Below are 21,251 nucleotides of genomic sequence, written 5' to 3'. Positions count from 1 at the left end.
AGATTAGAAGGAGCGGGAACCCATTGGAAAACTTCTCTTCCTGTGTCTACTACAGCCAGGTGACAAGGCAGCTGGGCCCTTGGTTCAACATCAGGTCTGAGAAACAGCACCATTGACAATGCAGCACTCTGTCGGTGAGTGTCAATTAGGTCCTGTGCTGAAATATCCAGAATGGGGATTGAATCCATGATCTTCTGAGTGAAAAGCAAGGGCTAACCTGAACAAGGACTAAGACCGGAAGTGTGTCCTGTTCCATTTAACCACAGTCTGGTCTTGACTGCCTATAATTGTCCACTTTGTGTTTTTTTTCCTGTAGTGTGACCCTGAATATCAAACCAGGCAAACTGGTAGCAGTGGTGGGGCCTGTGGGGAGTGGCAAGACCTCTTTGATATCTGCGCTACTTGGAGAAATGGAGAACATCAAAGGATTCATAAATATAAAGGTACCGAGAAACATCAACTACTAAATCCCCACTTCTTCCAATTTCCATGTTTTACTTTGAGTAAGGGTTGGTTCTTATTCCGAATTTTCTCCAAGTTTCTGTCTCTCAGTTTTCCAGCTTCACTTCCATCTGCCAGACTTCCCAAAGTTTCCCTCATGGAAAGGGAGCTGCCAGTAGAGTTCAGTCCTAAGCTTATGACTTTGTTGAAAATTCTCTCATGGAATGTGGATATTATTGGCTGGGCCAATGTTTAGCTGCCCTTGAGAAGGTGGGGGTGAGCTGCCTTCTTGAACTGCTGCAGTCCTTGTGCTGTTTTAGACCCACAATGCCCTTAGGGAGGGAATTCCAGGATTTGACTATTAGGGGGTCTATAATACAATCCCAATAAGGGGATCATCCCTTTCTTATTTCTCAGTTCCACCCAAATAACTTCCCTGGATGTATTCCCAGGAATATCCTCCCTCAGCACAGCTGTAATGCTATCCCTCATCAAAAGTGCCACTCCCCCTCCTATCTTGCCTCCCTTCCTATCCTTCCTGTAGCATTTGTATCCTGGAACATTAAGCTGCCAGTCCTGTCCATCCCTGAGCCATATTTCTGTAAGGAATGACAATATATTTCCAAATCAGAATGGGAGTGGCTTGGAGGGAATTTGAAAGTGATGATGTTCCCATGTATCTGCTGCCCATGTCCTTCTAGATGGAAGTGGTCGTGAATTTGCAAGATGCTGATAAAGGAGCCTTGGTGAGTTGCTGCAGTGCACCTTGTAGATGGTACACACTGCAGCTACTGAGTATCAGTGATGGAGGGAGTGAATATTGAGATGATGGAAGGGCTGTTTAATCTTGGATGGTCAAGAGTGTGGTGCTGGAAAAGCACAGCAGGTCAGGCAGCATCCGAAGAGCAGGAGAGTAAGTTCTGCTCCTTGGATGCTGCCTGACCTGCCGTGCTTTTCCAGCACCACTCTATCAACTCTGATCTCCAATATCTGCAGTCCTTACTTTCTCCGTTTAATCTTGGATGGTATTGAGCTTGAAAAGTAGAGGTTTTACAGAAGGGGTTTCACTTTAGTGAACATCAAGTTTAACTCATTGATCCCCTTGTTTCTGGTAATGATCTCTACATCTTTGGCTTCTTTCCTTCCCCTCCCCCTTCGAGTTTGATGGTAATGCTTTCAAGTCTCAATCCATGTATTTTGCGTACAGAATCCATTTAGTTGTATTGCGGGTTAAGGGGTAAGTCTTCCCCAGATCATTGGTTGACCACCCCTACTTCTCCTCCAAAACAGAGGTCACAAAATCTTCTGGGTTCACCCATGAGGGCTGATGAGGACTCATTTTAACATCGCATTGGAAAGGCAAGGTGCCTGGCAGTACAGCACTCTCCCAGCATGCACCTCCGAGTACCAATATCTGCAGAAGGTCATCAACCCACAGCCTTCTGACTTTGAGGGAAAAGACAGTGAGCCAACGGACCACAAAACTTTACAGCAAGTTGTAGACCCTGCAATGTAATGTTGATGAGGTTGAAATGGTCCCATGATTAAGGACTTATTTGAAAACACAGAGAGGTTCATACACTCATAGAGCTTCAGCACAGAAACAGACCCTTCGGTCCAACTCGTCCATGCCGACCAGCTATCCTAACCTAATCTAGTCCCATTTGCCAGCACCTGGCCCATATCCCTCCAAACCCTTCCTATTCATATACCCATCCAGATGCCTTTTAAATGCTGTAATTGTACGCACCTTCACCACTTCCTCTGGAGCTCATTCCATACACACACCACCCTCTGTGTGAAAAAGTTGCCCTTTAGGTCCCTTTTAAAGTTTTCCCCTCTCACCTTAAACTTATGCCCTTTAGTTTTGGACTCCCCCACCCCAGGGAAAAGTCCTTGACTGTTCACCCTATTCATGCCCCTCGTGATAAGGTCACTAGAGAGGAGGGGAACACAAGCTCCTTGTGAGGTGAGGGAGCAGATTTGCTTTCATATATGGAGCCAAGTGATGGTACAAGCAGAGGGACAGAAGGCTTCTCCTCCTCACTTTGTGAATTATGTGCTTTTAGGGTTCATTTGCCTACGTGCCTCAGCAAGCATGGATCCAAAATAATACTCTCCAGGACAATATCTTGTTTGGTCTGGAGTGGGAAGAGTCTCGATACCAGAAAGTCCTAGAGGCCTGTGCTCTTCTGCCAGACCTGGAGTTATTACCAGCTGGGGACCAGACAGAGATTGGAGAAAAGGTACAAGATAAAAATTCAGCAATGATGTTTGAACTGGGCTCTGAACCAAAGCATACATTTTTAAGATGTGACGTTTTCTTCTTGTTCAATTTTATGTTCTTGGTTCTTTCTGGTATTGCTGCCAAGGCCAGCACTTGTTGTCTGTCTGTCATTGGCGTGAACTGAGTGGCTTCCTAAGCCATTTCATCAAGAGGCAACCATGTCACTATGGGATGGGGGTCTGGAGTCACTGTGTAGCCGATGGCCTAGTGGTATTAGATTAGATTAGATTACTTACAGTGTGGAAACAGGCCCTTCGGCCCAACAAGTCCACACCGACCCGCCGAAGCGCACCCAACCAGACCCATTCCCCTACATTTACTCCTATACCTAACACTAGGGCAATTTAGCATGGCCAATTCACCTAACCTGCACATTTTTGGACTGTGGGAGGAAACCGGAGCACCCGGAGGAAACCCACGTAGACACGAGGAGAATGTGCAAACTCCACACAGTCAGTCGCCTGAGTCGGGAATTGAATCCGGGTCTCTGGCGCTGTGAGGCAACAGTGCTAACCACTGTGCCACCGTGCCGCCCGTATTATCGCTGGACTGTTAATCCAGTGACCCAGATAACATTCTGGGGACTCAGGTTAGAATCCCGCCACATCACATGGTAGAATTTGATTTGGAATTAAGATCTAATAATGACCATGAATCCATTGTTGGGAAAACCCATCTGGTTCACTAGTATCCTTGAGGGAAGGAAACTGCCATCCTTATCTGATCTGGCCTACATGTGATTCCAAACCCACAGCAATGTGGTTGACTCGGAACTGCTCTCTGAGCAGTTAGGGATGGTCAATAAATGCTGCCTAGCCAGTGATGCCCTCATCCCATGAATGAATAAAAAAGACTGGTCAAGGATGGCAGATGTCCTTTCCTAAAGGACATTAGTGAACCAGATGGGTTTGTACAACAATTGATGATGGTTCATGGACTAGTCCACCAGCTGATATGATGGATTTGAACCCAAACACCCTACTAATCAGCCTGGGTCATTCTGATGAGAGAATTGGAAACTAGAAAGACTTCCTTGGCAGTGCTGTCACTATTCCATCTAGGGTCAATTCCAGAGAAGGTTAACATGTAACAGAGATTGTCAAGAAAATGGGAGAAGTTGGTGAATTGTTTTCAATAACCAGGCTCGGAGATTCAAAGTCAATGGCAAAAGATTGGGAGAGTTGTTGGGATTTTGCAGGCTCGATAAGAACCAATGTTGTAAAATGATTCCATAGACCTTTTTAGAAAGGACCGGAAGGTGCTGGAGGATTAGGAATTGATAGGGCTACATACAAAAAGCAGTGTGTGAGACAAAACAAAACTGATTATTCAGCAAATTAGTATAGGTGTAATGGGTTGAATGCCCTCTTACTGTTGTGAATTGTAAGGAATGTGATAGATTTATATGGTAGTATGATTTATTTTCAAATTTGGGTTTTAAACTGGTGGCATATGGGTTTTAGTCTTTGTATATGATGGGATTTAATAATTAAATTGTCAATCTTTCTGGAGCCTTTTTGTAAAATGGGTTTGAGACAGAAAGGGCTTCTAGAGTGATAATAGAAATTTATTTGCATTGTGAGAGTTTTTTGATTGGACAGAGTAAATATTGAAAAGCGATAAATTGCTATTAGCACGGAAGAATGATGAATTGAATGTTTGTTTAAGGGAAGGATCCTTAGATTAGAAAGCTTTTGGTTTCAGTTCACCAGAAGCCATGGTTGATATAAGAAGATAAGAATGATCACAAAGCTAGGAATTAGTTAGGAAATAGGCTACCTCAGGTAAGAGTTTTAGTTTGGAAATTCCAGACCAGAAGTATTTGGTTAGAACCCGGAAGGAGTTAATTGAAGCTGAGAAAGTCTCATTTCAGTTGTGTGGATACTTGTGGAAATGGCTCTCAAGAGCAGGAATTGAAAAAAAAGACAAATGAAAACTATAAATGTGATGTAGAGAAGAGAGTTCTCTCTGGTATTTGAATACAGTGACGTGGTGGTGTTGGATAGTGGGATCATATTTTTACCTTGTGTTTCACAATCTTATAAATTGGGTTATTGGATTATTCTATTTCATCTTCAAATATTTTGTGTAATAAACTTCTGTTTAATTGTTAAATCAAGTCTTAAGCATTGAGTGGGTATGCTTCAGGGAATGGCCAACTCTTTAAATTAAAAAAATATCTATTGAGCTAGATTTCAGTCTGCGATCTGACTTGTCCAGTAGTAAGGTCAGCTGGGATTGTAACACTGTGCTGGAAGATTCTCTGGTTCTGAACAAGAAGGAATTGGTCATTCCTCGATTGAATGATTCTCTTTCCCAGGGTATCAATCTGAGTGGAGGACAGAAGCAGCGGGTTAGCCTTGCGAGGGCAGTGTATAGCGATTCAGATATCATCGTACTGGATGACCCACTCTCTGCTGTGGATGCACATGTGGGAAAACACATCTTTGAGAAGGTTATTGGTCCAAATGGTCTGCTAAAGAACAAGGTGAGACTGGGTTTCCGGGGAATGTTTTAAATTAAGTTGATAAGCATTTCGATGTTGTGTGATTATTGATATTAATGTATGTTCCATTTGATCCAGGACAGGGTTAGATTGAGAGTAAAGCTGTGTCTACACTGTCCCAGTCAAACAATCCTAGGACAGGGCAGCATGCATTTGGTTAAAGAGTAAAGCACTTTCTACTCTTTTGAAATGAAAGTAAAGATCCCATGACAGTCTTCCCATCAAACACTCCCAGGACAAGTATAGCATGGAGTTAGATAGAAAATAAAGCTCTCTCTACTCTTTTAAACTGAAAGCAAAACTGCCATTGCTCTTTTGAAATGGAAGTAAAGCTGCCTCTACACTATTCCCATCAAACACTCCCACCACAGGAACAGCACCAGGTTAGATACAGAGTAATCCAGACATGGGTTTGTTGGAATCAGAAACAGAAAATGCAGGAAAAGCTCAGCAGGTCTAACAACATCTGTGCAGGGAAATCCGAGTTAACGTTTAAGGTTGAGAGACCCTTCCTCAGTTCTGATTAACTCTGATTTCTCTCCTTTGATGCAGCCAGACTCTGAGCTTTTCCAGAAATTTCTGTTTTTGTTTAAGATTTACAGCATTCATAGTTCCTTTGGTTTTTATTAAGGATTTATCAGTTACTGATGTATGGTCGTCTCTTTGACTCAAGTTTCTATGATGGCGCTCATCTCCAATTGCTTCTTTGGTTGGGATTTGCCTATTCAGAGCAGACTGGGCAGTGAAGTCATAGAATCCCTACAGTGTGGAAACAGGCCCTTCGGCCCAACAAGTCCACACTGACCCTCCAAAGAGTCACCCACCCAGACTCATTCCCCTACTACTCTACATTTACCCCAGACTAAGTCACCTAACCCACACAATCCTGTCACCTAATCCTGGACACTGTGGGTAAATTAGCACGGCCAATTTACCTGACCTGCACATCTTTGGACTGTGGGAGGAAACCGGAGCACCCGGAGGAAACCCACACTGACACAGGGTGAATGCGCAAACTCCACACAGACAGTCGCCCAAGGCTGGAATCGAACCCAGGACCCTGGCATTGTGAGGCAGCAGCACCAACCACTGAGCCACCATGCTGCCCAATCGGGTCCTGCTATTCTGATTGGTTCAGAGCCATACAGCATAGTCCTAAAGCCATTTCTCCCATTGTGGCTTTGCTGGCTCTTTGTTTAATGCATCCCATCAATCCTTGTGTCTTTGCTCAGTCATGCAAAGATTGATCCTGTTCCCTTTCGAAAATGATAGTTGCATTCGCTTTACTGAATGTAGCTTTTCAACTATTTGCTATTTTAAACAGAGAGTAAACTTAGTGAGTAGTACTTACACATCAGAGCCAGAAGGTGGAAGTCTTGGCTCACTCCATAAAATTGATGACAATTTCCGTTCTCATGCTGCCAGTGCAGTAATAAGGGAGTGCCGCACAGTCCGAGGGTCATGACTGAGGGAGTGCTGCACTGTCAGAGGGTCAGTACTGAGGGAGTGCTGCACTGTCAGAGGGTCAGTACTGAGGGAGTGCCGCACTGTCGGAGGGTCAGTGCTGAGGAAGTGCTCCTCTGTCAGAAGGTCAGTACTGAGGGAGTGCTGCATTGTCAGAGGGTCAGTACTGAGGGAGTGCTGCACTGTCAGAGAGTCAGTACTGAGGGAGTGCTGCACTGTCAGAGGGTCAGTACTGAGGGAGTGCCACACTGTCAGAGGGTCAGTCCTGAGGGAGTGTCGCACTGGCAGAGAGATAATACTGAGGGAGCGCTGCACTGTCAGAAGGTCAGTACTGAGGGAGTGCCGCACTGTCAGAGAGTCAATATTGAGGGTGTGCTGCACTGTCAGAGAGATAGTACTGAGGGAGTGCCACACTGTCAGAGGGTGAGCATTTCATGGGGAAGGGCTTTGAAATGCTCTGAGTTAATGACGTGTGAATGCATCTCACTGTTCTCTCTGAGTACAAGTACAGTAATTATGGTGATTAACATGGATGCATTTACGGGAAAGCCAGACAAACACATCAGCGAGAATGAAGCCACAATGGGTCACTGGCCGGAATATTCTGGAGCTGTCATGTAGGTTGGCCTTTTGCCCTACATCAGGATGTCTTTGCTCTGTATTACTCACATCATCGAATCCCTACAGTGTGGAAGCAGGCCATTTGGCCCATCAAGTGAAGAGCATCCCACCTAGATCCACCCTATTGCTGTAACCCTACACTTGCCCTAGCTAATCCACCTAGCCTGCACATCCCTGGACACTATGGGCAATCTAGCATGGCCAAGCCACCTAACCTGCACATCTTTGTGATTGTGGGAGGAAACCCATCCAGACACAGGGAGAATATGCAAATTTCACATAGATAGTTGCCTGAGGCTGGAATCAAACCTGGGTCCCTGCTGCTGTTAGGCAACAATGCTAACCACTGAGCTATGTGGGAACAGGCCTGAGCAGGTGTGCAGTTTGGGTTTGGGATTGAATGGGGTGCCTGGAATCAAAGCAGTCTCACACCCCTCATGGGGTCTCCCAACCTTGGTGAAACTCCCATGTCACCGCCTCTCACAGCGTCCCCGACCCGAACTGCTCCAAAGGTTTTGCCCATTGATCTCATCAGCGCCCCCAGCTGGAGAATTCCTGGTTAGTACAGAAGGGTAGTCTGAGACAGAGTGGGTTTGGAAGGAGGATCAATGCTGGCATGGTTTTGCTGGGCCAAATGGCCTATTTCTATGCAGAATTCTACACGATGCTCTGACGATCCGTGTTTTTTCAAACAGACTCGAATCCTCGTGACTCACGGAGTCACGTTTCTGCCTCAAACAGATGAGATTGTGGTTTTGGTGAACGGTGAAGTGTCTGAAGTGGGCTCGTACAAGACACTGAGGGCGAACAGGGGGGCATTTGCAGACTTCCTGAATACCTACGGAGAAGGGAGTCACAGTGAGGAGGGAGAGCCAACAGGTATGGAGTCAGCCGTCAAATTTCCCGCCTTTACAATTCCCACAGGGATACCAACAATTCCATGCACATGGACAGTCTCGTAAGGACAGCTCTCACCAAGGCAGGCTGGAGTCACAGCATGGTTAGTGTATGGAGTGCGATTACTGAGAGAATGGACAATGGCACTCAGTTCACTGAACCTATTCCTCCTGCCCCACTCGAGATTCTCTGCAATACATTTAACCCTAGGTACTTCTTTCGACACACAATGGGAACCTATTCAGCAAAGTAATACCCTGAGATTCGATGTTAACCAAAGGTCACTGAAGGTTCACCTGGAAAAGCTCAGCAGATCTGGCAGCAACCATGGAGTTACCATTTCAGGTCCAGCGACTGCTTCCTCAGTACTGATGGTAGCGAGGAAAACGTTTTATTTTGCAGAAGAGAGGGTGGGGGAGGGGGTATGGATAAACGACAGGTGGAGATAGAACCCAAAGAGAGACAACAATTGGACTGGCAAAGGTGTTTTTAACCATTTGGCTAGGAGAATGAATAGCTGCTCATGGGGATGATTAGTGGCTAACAATGGGTTGTGTGTAATAGCAGACCATGTGATAAGAAGGGGGGTGGGGTGGGGGTGGTGTTGGGGGAGGGGAGGGGATCGCAGTGGCAGGCAACTGAAGCCCAGAGAAGTAACATTCGGCTGATCCACATGAGGAGGGATTTTCTTCAGGGGAGAGATTGAGTAGACTGGGCCTGTACTCATTGATGTTTCGGAGATTGAGAGGAGACCTAATTAAGGTTAGTCAGGGGCTTGACAGGCTAGATGTGTGGAGCTTGTTTCCCCTTATGGATGGCACGATGGCTCAGTGGTTAGCACTGCTGCCTCACAGCGGCAGGGACCCAGGTGCGATTCCAGCCTCGGGCGAATTTAAACCCACTTTGCTCTAGGAGTCTGTGACAATGGAGAGTCTGCACATTCTCCCCGTGTCAGCGTGGGTTTCCTCCATAGAGTCATAGAATCATAGAGATGTACAGCATGGAAACAGACCCTTCGGTCCAACCTGTCCACGCCAACCAGATATCCCAACCCAAACTAGTCCCATCTGGCAGCATCCAGCCCATATCCTTCCAAACCCTTCCTATTCTTATACCCATCCAAATGCCTCTTAAATGTTGCAATTGTACCAGCTTCCACCACATCCTCTGGCAGCTCATTCCATACACGTACCACCCTCTGTGTGAAAAAGTTGCCCCTTAGGTCTCTTTTATATCTTTCCCCTCTCACCCTAAACCTATGCCCTCTAGTTCTGGACTCCCCAACCCCAGAGAAAAGACCTTGTCTATTTATCCTATCCATGCCTCTCATGATTTTATAAACCTCTATAAGGTCACCCCTCAGCCTCCAACGTTCCAGGGAAAACAGCCCCAGCCTGTTCACCCCCTCCTATAGCTCAAATCCTCCAACCCTGGCAACGTCCTTCTAAATCCTTTTTGAACCCTTTCAAGTTTCACAGTTTACTCCCAGAGTCCAAAGATGTGCAGGTTAGGTGAATTGGCCATGCTAAATTGTCCATAGTGTTCAGGGGTGTGTAGATTAGGTGCACTAGCCAGGGGTAAATGTTGGGATTGGTCTGGGTAGGATACTCTTCGGAGGGTTAGTGTGGACTTGTTGGGCCGAAAGGCCTGTTTCCACACTGTAGGGATTCTATTCTATCTTTGTGGGAGAGTCTAGGAGCAGAGGGTGTTATCCCAGAGTAAGGGGCATTTCAGTCAGAAATGTGGAGGAATTTCTTCTCTCCCAGAATAGTGAATGTGGAAGTCTTTCCTGCAGTGGGCTGTCTATGCTGGGTCATTCAGTATATTTGAAGCTTTTTCTTTCTTTTAGCTTTGAATAGTGAACATTCTAACCTCCGATCGCTGCGTACCACTCCCTCCATGCCAAATTGCTGATGACAGCTTGAATTTATGTAGCGCCTTTAATTACAAAAATGACTTTGGAGGATCACAGAGAAATCAGAGGGTTGTTGGGCTCAATGGGCTGAATCACCTTCAGTGAGTTTTCAGTCAGTATCCTGTCTGCTTTCAGTCAACGTGGTGACAGAGGAAGATCTCGCACCGGGTGATGATCAAGAGTCTCAAGTAGCTGTGGATCCGAGTGAGGCGATAACACTGAGCCTGAAACGGGAGAACAGTGAACGGGCTAGAAGCAGGAAGTGGAGGTAATCTTCAATAAAACCTGCTCAGCAGTGTGAATCATGTGGTTAACACTTCATTATTTGTATTTCACAATCTCAGGAATGCAAAAAAAACACATGGAGTGTATTGCCAAAGGTGTGGGAAAACAATAGGGCTGTGTGACTGATCTTAAAAGAGGAAGAATGACTGAATGGCCTCTTTCTGTCCTCTGGTCACTTGGGGATAATGCTCTACCTGACGTGTGCAGGATAAAATCTGCGGCTGCACAACTCTTGAATTTAAACGAGGAGTCTGCAACAATGGAAACGGCTTTCATTTCTCAAAGCATTTAATCCAACGCCAACTAATGTATCCCGATATACAAGCAACACACACTCTCACAGATACACACACATCATACACACACTCTCATAGACATACACTCACAATCACACACGTACAACACACACACATAGACACACATGCACACAGACACATGCACACAGACACACACAGACACACACACTCTCACAGACACACACACACACTCTCATAGACATACACTCACAATCACACACGTACAACACACACACATGCACACAGACACACTCTCACAGACACACACACAGTCACACACATACAGACACACACGCACTCACACATACACTCACATACACACTCTCACAATCACACACACAGTCACACACATACAGACAGACACATACATTCACACACACAACACACATACACACAGTCACATACACACTCATACTCACACATGCACACAGACACTCACACTGACACACTGACATACACACATTCACACACTCATGCACAGACACACTCATTCATACGCATACATACACTCACATTGACACGTTGACATACACACGCTCACACGCTCACATGCACAGACACACACTCACAGACACACTCATTCACACACACTCACATACACTCATATTCTCACACACATACACTCACACTGACACATTGATATACACACGCTCACTCATTCACATGCACACACACACACTCACAGCCACACACTCATTGACACAAACACACACACTCAGACACACACTCTCGTTGACACAAACACATATACATACACATGCACATTAGCACAGATGCACACGCTCACTCACTCACACACACTGACACACATACACAGACTCATACACACACTCACATATTAAACCTCCAAGCAACACACACACTCACACTCATGCCCACACATTCACACACACTCTCTCACACATGCGTGCACACACACACACAACATACATAACGTACATATATATATATAGTGTGCGCTCCCATTCCAGGAGGAGTTACAGGAACGAGGAGCAAGTTGCCAGTTAATCCTCTCTCCTTTTAGCTTACCAAAACTCCTTGATGTGTCCCCATCACCACCCTGACCTTCTGAACCAGAAGGTCAGGGGTCATGGTTGTGAGTCCCACTCCAGGGAGTGGTGCCAAGTTGAGGCTGGCACTGTCAGTGCAGCGCTGAGGGAGTGCTGCCTTGCTGGATGTGCCATCTGTCCAATGAGACCAAGCTCCTGTCCACCCTGCCAGGTGGGGCACCAGCAGGATTTGCCCTGATGTCCACGGACACTATTTATCCCTCAGCAACATGACCAGATGGCTTGGCCATTAGCACACTGCTCCCGGCAGGATTCACATTGACTGCTGGGGCTTCAGGCACCTCAGCAGCTGTGAAGTGCTTTGAGGGATCCTGAGATTCTGCAACCAAAATTAGGATTTTGTCTTTGGTTCTGTTGGTTAGTTTGACTAAATTCAGAGAGTGAGAAGCTCACCAACTGGCTGAGTAATCAGCGAGAGGTTAAAGGAAGGAGATCTTCAGTTTAAACTCTCTCTCCGATCCTTCCTTTAGCAAGAGCAGCATTAGAGTGTCTCTGAAGAAGGCCAAGAGGGACAAGAACCTGGTGTCACAGAAGGAAGGGCAAGTGGAAATGGTGAAGGGCCAGAAACTGATAGAGAAAGAAACCATGGAAACAGGCAAGGTAAGCTGTCACTTGCACACAGGAACTGTGGAAGGTTAAAAGGCATTGTCCATACAGACCAAGGATAAAAAAAACCATTCTGTCAGGATAGTCTCTTCTTTACAGATGGGGCAAGGTGGTAATTGTTGAAGGCTATTGCTCAGAGTGAGGGGTTTAGGTTATTCTCAGTTCTGCCACATGGTGAGTTTGCATTCTTGAACCAACCAGTGAATAGATCATAAGAGGATTGCCCATTTATCAATGTTCTGGTTTATAATTCTATAATTCTGAATGAGAAGCAATGCAAAGACAACTCCAAACCAGCGATACTATAGAACAGCTAAACACTGGAACAATTATACTCCAGAACAGTCAATCTCTGGAACAGCTAAATTATGGAAGAGCTAAACTTTGGAATAATTAAACTCTGGAACAATTAAACTCCAGAACAGCGAAACTCCAAAACAATTAAATTCTGGAACAGCTAAATTCTAGAATATCCAAGATCCAGAACATTAAAGTCCAGAACAATTCAACTCCAGAATAATTAAACTTCAAAAAAGCTTAAGTTTAGAACAATTAACTCCAGAACAGTTAAACTCTGGAACAGCTAAACTCTTGAATAATTAAATTCAGCATGATTAAATTCTGGAAGCTTAACTTTGGAACAACTTAACTTTGAAACAGCAAAAGTCTTGAATAGCTAAATTCCAGAATAATTAAACTCCAACATGGTTAAACCCTTAATTTTGGAACAGCTAAACTCTAAAATAGCTAAATTCCAGAACTATTACATTTCAGAACAGCTAAACTATTAAACAGTTTAACCCTGGAATAGCAAACTCCAGGACAGTTAAACTCTGGAGCAGTTAAACTCTGGAGCAGTTAAACTCCAGAACAGTTAAACTCTGGAGCAGTTAAACTCTGGAGCAGTTAAACTCCGGAACAGTTAAACTCTGGAGCAGTAAAACTCCAGAACAGTTCAAATCCGGAACAGTTAAAGGTCAGAATAGCTAAACTCTGGAACATCCCAGCTCCAAATGAGTTCAACTCTGGATCAGTTCAGCTGTGGAATTATGCTGGCTCTAGAACACTAGGGATACTGTAAAAAGATATAAGGGGAAAGGCAACAAGGTGAGATTGAACTAGTTAGATTCTGCTGAAAATGTAACATCAGCATAGATACAGTGGGCTGAATGGCCTCTTGTGCTGCTGATTTCATGAGCAAGATGCTGAAGCCCATAGCATTGCACATCAAACAGCTGACGTGGTAAGGAGAGCAATTGGGCTGAGAAACCAACTTTCCCATAGTTTTGTCAGCTGCATAAGAATTTTTAGCAGAATGAGGAGTCAGTTGTTGTTCAGCGAGATGACCAGCTAATCCTTGACCTAAACTTCAACTTCTCACCCAATCATCCTATCCCTTGATTCCTAAAGTTCAAAGGGTAAAGAGTGACCATGTGACTTGGTTACCTGTCCTGATTGGTCTGTTTGGGGTTCTGTTTTGATTGGCAGGTGAAGTTCTCAATCTACTGGAAATACCTCCGTGCTATTGGCTGGTGGTACTCACTGCTGATAATCCTGTCGTACATCACCCAGAACGTGGCAACCATTGGGCAGAACCTCTGGCTCAGTGACTGGACCAATAATGCCAGCCACTACATCAACACCACCTACCCAATATCCGAGCGTGATTGGCGACTTGGCATCTTTGGTGTTTTGGGCGTCGCACAAGGTGAGTGCCTCTCGGTTCTACACTCGGGTTGAAGGAGCGACAAAAACACTGGTCGCTGATTGGTATCTCCTCATTTGTCACCCTTGCTGCCTGCTACTTGAGACAACTCAAGTTTCCTGCCTGATGTCGTGCGACCCAGAACCTTACATCAGGACGGAGGCCATTCGGCCCACTGTGGTTGTGTTGTCGCTCTTTGAAAGGTACCTCACCTGCCTTCAACTATTTTCCATCCACATTGCTTTTGCTCAGTGCCCTGTAAAATTTTCCTTTTGAAATATTTATCCAAGTTGTTTTTCAAAAGTCGTTATGTTTGAATCTGCTTCTATTGCCCTTTAGGGGAACACATTCCATTTCATCACAACTCACCAATTCTCCTTCTCTGGTTCCTCCACCAGTGCTCAGAAAGCTGTCTCTTCTCTTTAGCCTCCATCCCGCCTTCCTCATCAACAATCCTTCCTTATGAACTCCATAAAAAAGCTCCGCATTATTGATTTACTTCACTTGATTTTTATCTTCTTAAAAGACAGATTTGGAATTTTCTAGTATTTTATGGTGTTAGCTGTGGCTCAGGGACAGAACTCTTGCCTTGGAGTCGAAGGTTGTGCATTCAAACCCAACTCCTGAGACTTAAGCACCAGGTCCAGGCTGGGACTGGTGCAGTACTGCAGGAGAGCAACATTGTTGGTGGTGTGGTGTTTTGGGCGAGTTGGTATATTGAGGTCTCATCTTACAATACAGTATACAATACAATACAGGCGACTGACTGTGTGGAGTTTGCACGTTCTCCCTGTGTCTGCGTGGGTTTCCTCCGGGTGCTCCGGTTTCCTCCCACAGTCCAAAGATGTGCGGGTCAGGTGAATTGGCCATGCTAAATTGCCCGTAGTGTTAGCTAAGGGGTAAATGTAGGGGTATGGGTGGGTTGCGCTTCGGCGGGTCGGTGTGGATTTGTTGGGCCGAAGGGCCTGTTTCCACACTGTAAGTAATCTAATCTAATCTAATCTATCCTTTGATTGTCACATGCACTCCATTGCAGGAGTAAAGTGAAAAGATTTTATATTGTCTGTCTTCTTATGGTGATGTCTTAGGTACAAGTACCCAGGTGCAATTCTTGGACACTGCAGAGGAATGAAAGTGGTTGTATTACTTACAGAGTTCAAAATTAAGTTCAGGATGGGACATCGTTAAGGGTTGACATTACAGGAAGGTGGGACATTTCAAATAGACATTATAGTGCAGCAGCTCAGCATGGGGACGCCACACATGGTCTGACTGCCTGCAGCAGACCCCAGTCCAACAGCCATCCTCGCTCTGCTCCAAGCGCCAGACCACTCCCTACCGGCACTCGGCTGCTCTGAGGTAATTTCCAGGACAGCCTCCCCCCCATGCCTGCCTCCTCCTGGGACTTGCTGCCTGTGCACAGCTCTGGGGTTTGCATTCCACACACTGTAGCAGGGGTCGCAGCCAATGCACTGTTTTTTAAAATTCATTCATGGGATGAGGGTATCACTGACTAGGCAGCATTTATTGTCCATCCCTAATTGCCCAGAGGAACAGTTAAGAGTCAACTGCATTACTGTGGGTCTGGAGTCACATGTAGACCAGGCCAGGGAAGGATGGCAGTTTCCTTCCCTAAAGTATATTAGTGAACCAGATGGGTTTTTTGCAACAATGGATTCATGGTTGTCATTAGACTCTTAATTCCAGATTTTTATTGAATTCAAATTCCACCTTCTGCTGTGGCAGGATTTGAACCCAGGATCTCAGAAAATTACCTGGGTCTCTGGATTAACAATCCAGCAATAATACCACTAGGCCAACAACTCCCCTTTCTCTGGGCTTGCTGCTCACACCCATTTGTGTAAAGACCCATGACATTATTTTGCAGGAGACAGTGGAGTGGTTCCCCTCAATGTGTATCCCCGAACTAACAGATAATCTGACTGTTGTAACAATGTTCGTTTGAGTGAACTTGCTGTGTGTTGATTGGCTCTGACGCTTTCCACGTGACCCATCAATTCAAAAGATTGGTCAAGCACAATTTTTTGTAAATCTGTGTCGGTTCTGCCCAGCCATACATTGTTTTCCCCAGTGACCAATGCATGTTGTACAGATAAGGCATATATTTCTTAGAATGATGGATGGATACAGAATGGAAACAGGCCCTTCAGCCCAACTCATCCATACCAACCAGGTTTGCTAAATGGGACTGGTTCCATTTGCCTATACTTGATTTCCCTCAAAAGGATCAAATTGGGGTGTTTGAGATAATTCAATCTGTTTTCTTTTGACACAAAGCTTAGAACAAGGCAGCATAAATTTGAAAATAGAATCAGACCATTCAGGGAGGATACAAACAAGCGACTCATGGAGAAACTCAGCAGGTCTGTGAAGAAAGAAACAGAATGAACATTCCTTCAGAGATCAATAATTGGCTGCGAAATGTTGATTGTTTCTCTCTCCACTGATGTTGCCAGATGTGCTGAGTTTCTCCAACACAATTTGTTTTTATTCAGTATTCCCAGTGGTCTACAGTATTTTGCTTTGTTTTAGGGTTTGAGGTGATGTTAAGATGCATTTGTTTACACACAGTGAAGTACGAATCAGGGACTATTCTCCCTGCAGAATGCTGGATGACAGCTGCAAATTACAACATCAAGATTCCTACTACTAAGGGCTAGGGAATTGAGAATAGACTGAGGTTAAGAAAAAGATTAGCTGTGCTCTACTGACTGGGCGAGCAGGTTCGAGGTACTGAATCCTGCCCCTGTGAAGGTCCAGAAAAGTTAGAACAGAGAATGTAGAGCTGTACAGTGCAGTACAGGCCCTTCGGCCCTCGATGTTGTGCCAACCTGTGGAACCAATCTGAAGCCTATGTATCCTATACTATTCCATTTTCATCCATATGTTTATCCAATTACCATTTAAATGCCCTTAAAGTTGGTGAGTCTACTACTGTTGCAGACAGGCCGTTCCACGCCCCTACTATTCTCTGAGTAAAGAAACTACCTTTGATATCTGCCCTATATCTATTACCCGTCAATTTAAAGCTATGTCCCTCGTGCTAGCCATCACCATCCGAGGAAAAAGGTTCTCCCTGTCCACCCTATCTAACCCTCTGATTATCTTCTATGTCTCTATGAAGTCACCTCTCAACCTCCTTCTCTCTAAGTTGGAGATGATATAAGTGCTTGTTGTTTTCCTGATTTCCTCAGCTGTCTTCGTGCTCCTTGGAGTATTTCTGATGGCAGGAGGGTCCATTGTCGCTTCCAGGGACTTGCATTCGCGCCTACTGCAAAACATCCTCCATGTTCCCATGCTGTTCTTTGACACCACTCCGACTGGGAGGATCATCAATAGGTTTTCTAAGGTATGACTGCTGTCTGTTAGCTCCCTAGCATCTTCAGTGACCAAGCTGCTGGTTCTGATGGTCTCATGTTTGACCGGTGTTGATTCATATCAAAGGCGCTATTTAAACGTAGCCTTTCTTTAACTCCATGCTAGAGTCTTTACCCACTGACTGGCAAATATTCACTCCCTCTCTTCTTCCAGCTGACTGCCAGATTGTACACAGTGTGAACATCAATACATTATTTTTCTGTCCTCTTGAGAAGAGGATTTTAAAAAATTGGTTTCCTGGGATATGGCCTTCAACAGCCATTTATTGCCTGAAGGAGGTAGTGGGGTAAAGCTGCCTCTTGAACTGCTGCAGTCCATTTGCTGTGGGTTGATCCAAAACGCCATAAGGGTGGGAGTTCCAGGATTTTGACCCAGTGACACTGAAGGAACAGTGACATATTTCCAAGTCAGGATTGGAGGGGAACTTGGTGGTGTCCCTATGTATCTGCTATCCTTGTTACTGTTTACATACCTTCATATACTCTGCAACTCACTCCCCTAACTTCTCTGTTTCTCAAATCTCTTGCCTCCTTTAAAGTTGAAAATCACACAACACCAGGTTATAGTCCAACAGGTTTAGTTGGAAGCACTAGCTTTTGGAGCACCGCTCCTTCATCAGGTGATTGTGATCACCTAGTGCTAGTGATTCCAGTTAAACCTGTTGGACTATAACCTGGTGTTGTGTGAATTTTAACTTTGTACACCCCAGTCCAACACCAGCATCTCCAAATCACTCCACCTTTAAGACACTCATTAAAACCCAAGTTGTGGTCAACTGCTCTAACCCTTCTTATGTGGTATGAGCACATTCAGGTAGGGTGGGAGTAGGTACAATTACAAAATGATACAGATTCTGACCACTCAACCAGGTGGGTACTTCAGATTGTTGGAAACAGCTTAATTCAATCAGCCCTGAATGCTTCTCAATGAAGTGAATCCAACCCAGAGGAAGGAGAGTTTTGGTCTTAATTATGAGATTTGCTTCTCTCTCTGTGCAGGATATTTATACCATCGACGAAACTATTCCAATGTCGTTCCGGAGTTGGCTGTCCTGTTTCTTCGGTGTGCTCGGCACTCTGGCCGTTATATGCCTGGCTACACCTTATTTTACCATCGTCATTGTCCCACTAGTTGTCGTTTACTATTTCATCCAGGTAATGTTGGCCGGATGGTGTCTCGATGTATCTGACTAGGAACTGCTCAATTAAAAAAAAGCCTGGTGTTTGGGATGATTGAATTTATTTTCTCCTGACAGGAAGCTTAGAATAAGGCAGCATAATCTTGAAAATAGAGTCAGAGGAGGATACAAACAGAGCATGCTGGAGGAACCCAGCAGGTCTCTGGAGATAGAAACAGAGTAAACATTTCATTGAGACTGAAGCTGATCTTGAATAATGTTAAAAATCCCACAACATCAGGCTATAATCCAACAGATTTATTTGGAAGCACTAGCTTTCAGAGTGCTGCTCCTTCATCAGGTAGCTGTGAAGTAGGATAAGCAGAATTTGTAACAAAAGATTAGTGTCATGCAACTGAAATGGTATATCAAACAAACCCAAATTGTTACGTCTTTCATATTTTGGAATGGGGTTTGCTGGTTTCGGTTCATTAATATAGAAATCCCAGAACTTCTTTTAAGTCACCTTCTTGAGATAACTTAAAGTTTTATAATAAAAGGTGACAGCTCAGCTCAGACAAAGCATTAAAGGTTAGAGTCTGTCTGCGTCCCAATCTTAATTTTTAACTTTGTTCACCCCAGTCCAACACCAGCTCCTCTGTATCCTGAATGAGTATTTGGATTGAAATGCTGTCTGTTCCTCTCTCCAGAGATATCAAAATGAAGGTGAAAATCCAGGAAGAATGGCTTAGAGGCCAGGTCTGGTTTAACTCGAATAAAACTAACTGAGCTTTGAGGAGCCAGTGGATGTGGTGAAGTGTCCTGATTGAAGCTTTAGAGTTATGGAAGGGATTTTATACACTCAATGTAAAGAAACAGTTTCCACTTCTGCAATACTTAGAATCGAGAATTTGAGAAAGTGACTAAGAAATCCAATTGGAAATTCAGGAGGACTGTCTTTGTCCAGAGAGTGGTGTAGAACTCATTACCACATAGTGTGGCCGAGACATGTAGTAGAAATAGAGTTGACAGTAACTTGCTAAACACATGGAAAAAACTCTCATACAGGTTATTCCATTGAGATGGAATATTTAGAGTGGGATTGAGAGGTTTGTCTGGAGGATAAATTGGTTGGGCTCATGATCTGTTTCTGTGCTGAAACTACCAGAGATCCTTGTGCAGAATACAATCACTGTCCACAGGTTCAACTACACTGCCATCCCTGTCCTGCACAGTGTAGAGGATGTTTTACTTTGACTTTAAAATAGTAGAGCGAGTTTTACTTTCAGTTTAAGAGTAGAGGAGGCTTTAATTTCAGTTTAAGAGTAGAGGAGGTTTACTCGCAGTTGAAAAGTGTAGAGGGTGATTAAACGGGCTTGTCAAGATTGAGCATTGAGAGCGATTGATGAGGAAGATTATTAGTGCTTAGACTCTTCCTTCATGAAATGTTGATGCTCGGTGTTAAACCTTGGCTCGGTTATGGTTGGGACCTTGAAGCTACATCATGGGGTTTCAGTCAGTTGCTGCTTGACCTCCTGCCTTTGTTTATTGACTGGAACATCCACTTGTCATTGCAGATCTTTTATGTCGTGACATCGCGGCAACTTCGGCGTTTAGACTCCGTGACCCGGTCGCCCATCTATTCTCACTTCAGTGAGACAGTCTTGGGTTTGCCAGTAATCCGAGCGTACAGACACCAGGCTCGCTTCCTGGTGGACAACGAGAAAATCATTAATGAAAATCAGAAATGTGTCTTTGCTTGGATTATTTCGAACAGGTATGCAACTCCTTTCTCTGCGTTTGCGCATATTTTTCCTGGCATTTATATTAGAGCGAGACACTAACTGTATTGTGGAATCCGGAAAGAACATTCCTTTAGTCCCAGGATCTTATGACAGAGGAGGTTATATCCAGTGCTGCAGTGGGTAGTGCCACAGCCTCTGAGTCAGATGTTCTGGGTTTGAGTTCCACTCCAGGAAGGAAGGTATTTTCATGACATGATGAAACAGGTTGAGTATCAACTTGTCCATCTGTCGGACTTATGCCAGCAGCTGGTGGTAAGAATTGGAGAGAGTTCTGGGCACCCGTGTGAGATGTTGCAGCCTCCACCATCACCATCTACAACTCCAAACAACCCCAACTAGTTGCCATAGTCACTGGGAGTCACAGAGTGAACTGGAACACACTAGCACCACTGCACTGAAGGAGGCCACTCAGCCCATCACTCTCGATTTGGCTCTTTGAAAGAATTAACCGGTCGGTCCAAATCCCTTCTCTCCTCACAGTCCTGCAATTGTTTTTATTCCGTTTTGCTACTTATCCCGTTGGGTTTTGGAAGTTCTGAGCGAACCTGTTTCCATCGCACTTTCAGGCAATGCATTCCAAATCACGACAACTCGCTGCGTCAAAACAAAATCCTCCCTTCTGTTCTTTTGCCCATTAAAACCTACATCCTCTGCTTAAAACCCCTCATAGCCTTGTGTACGGTATTAAAACCCCTCATAGCCTTGTGTACTGTATTAAAACCCCTCATAGCCTTGTGTACGGTATTAAAACCCCTCATAGCCTTGTGTACGGTATTAAAACCTCTCATAGCCTTGTGTACGGTATTAAAACCCCTCATAGCCTTGTGTACGGTATTA

General features: G+C 44.8%; 1 protein-coding gene across 1 annotated transcript in view; it reads left to right on the top strand.

The window, feature by feature from the left end:
* abcc2 (ATP-binding cassette, sub-family C (CFTR/MRP), member 2) overlaps window positions 1-21,251 on the top strand; it is a 75,893-nt gene that overhangs the window by 42,086 nt on the left and 12,556 nt on the right. The window contains exons 16-25 of the mRNA XM_060842204.1: window positions 317-443; window positions 2,511-2,687; window positions 5,049-5,216; window positions 8,015-8,261; window positions 10,324-10,393; window positions 12,259-12,382; window positions 13,877-14,096; window positions 17,309-17,463; window positions 18,491-18,646; window positions 20,187-20,386. Of these exons, the coding sequence (XP_060698187.1) occupies window positions 317-443; window positions 2,511-2,687; window positions 5,049-5,216; window positions 8,015-8,261; window positions 10,324-10,393; window positions 12,259-12,382; window positions 13,877-14,096; window positions 17,309-17,463; window positions 18,491-18,646; window positions 20,187-20,386 (1,644 nt within the window). The remainder of the gene's footprint in view (window positions 1-316; window positions 444-2,510; window positions 2,688-5,048; window positions 5,217-8,014; window positions 8,262-10,323; window positions 10,394-12,258; window positions 12,383-13,876; window positions 14,097-17,308; window positions 17,464-18,490; window positions 18,647-20,186; window positions 20,387-21,251) is intronic.

Source organism: Hemiscyllium ocellatum, chromosome 22, assembly GCF_020745735.1.
Source record: "Hemiscyllium ocellatum isolate sHemOce1 chromosome 22, sHemOce1.pat.X.cur, whole genome shotgun sequence".
Classification (NCBI taxonomy): domain Eukaryota; kingdom Metazoa; phylum Chordata; class Chondrichthyes; order Orectolobiformes; family Hemiscylliidae; genus Hemiscyllium; species Hemiscyllium ocellatum.
Note: the sequence above shows the minus strand (reverse complement) of the source record. Positions and strands in the feature narration are given on the sequence as shown.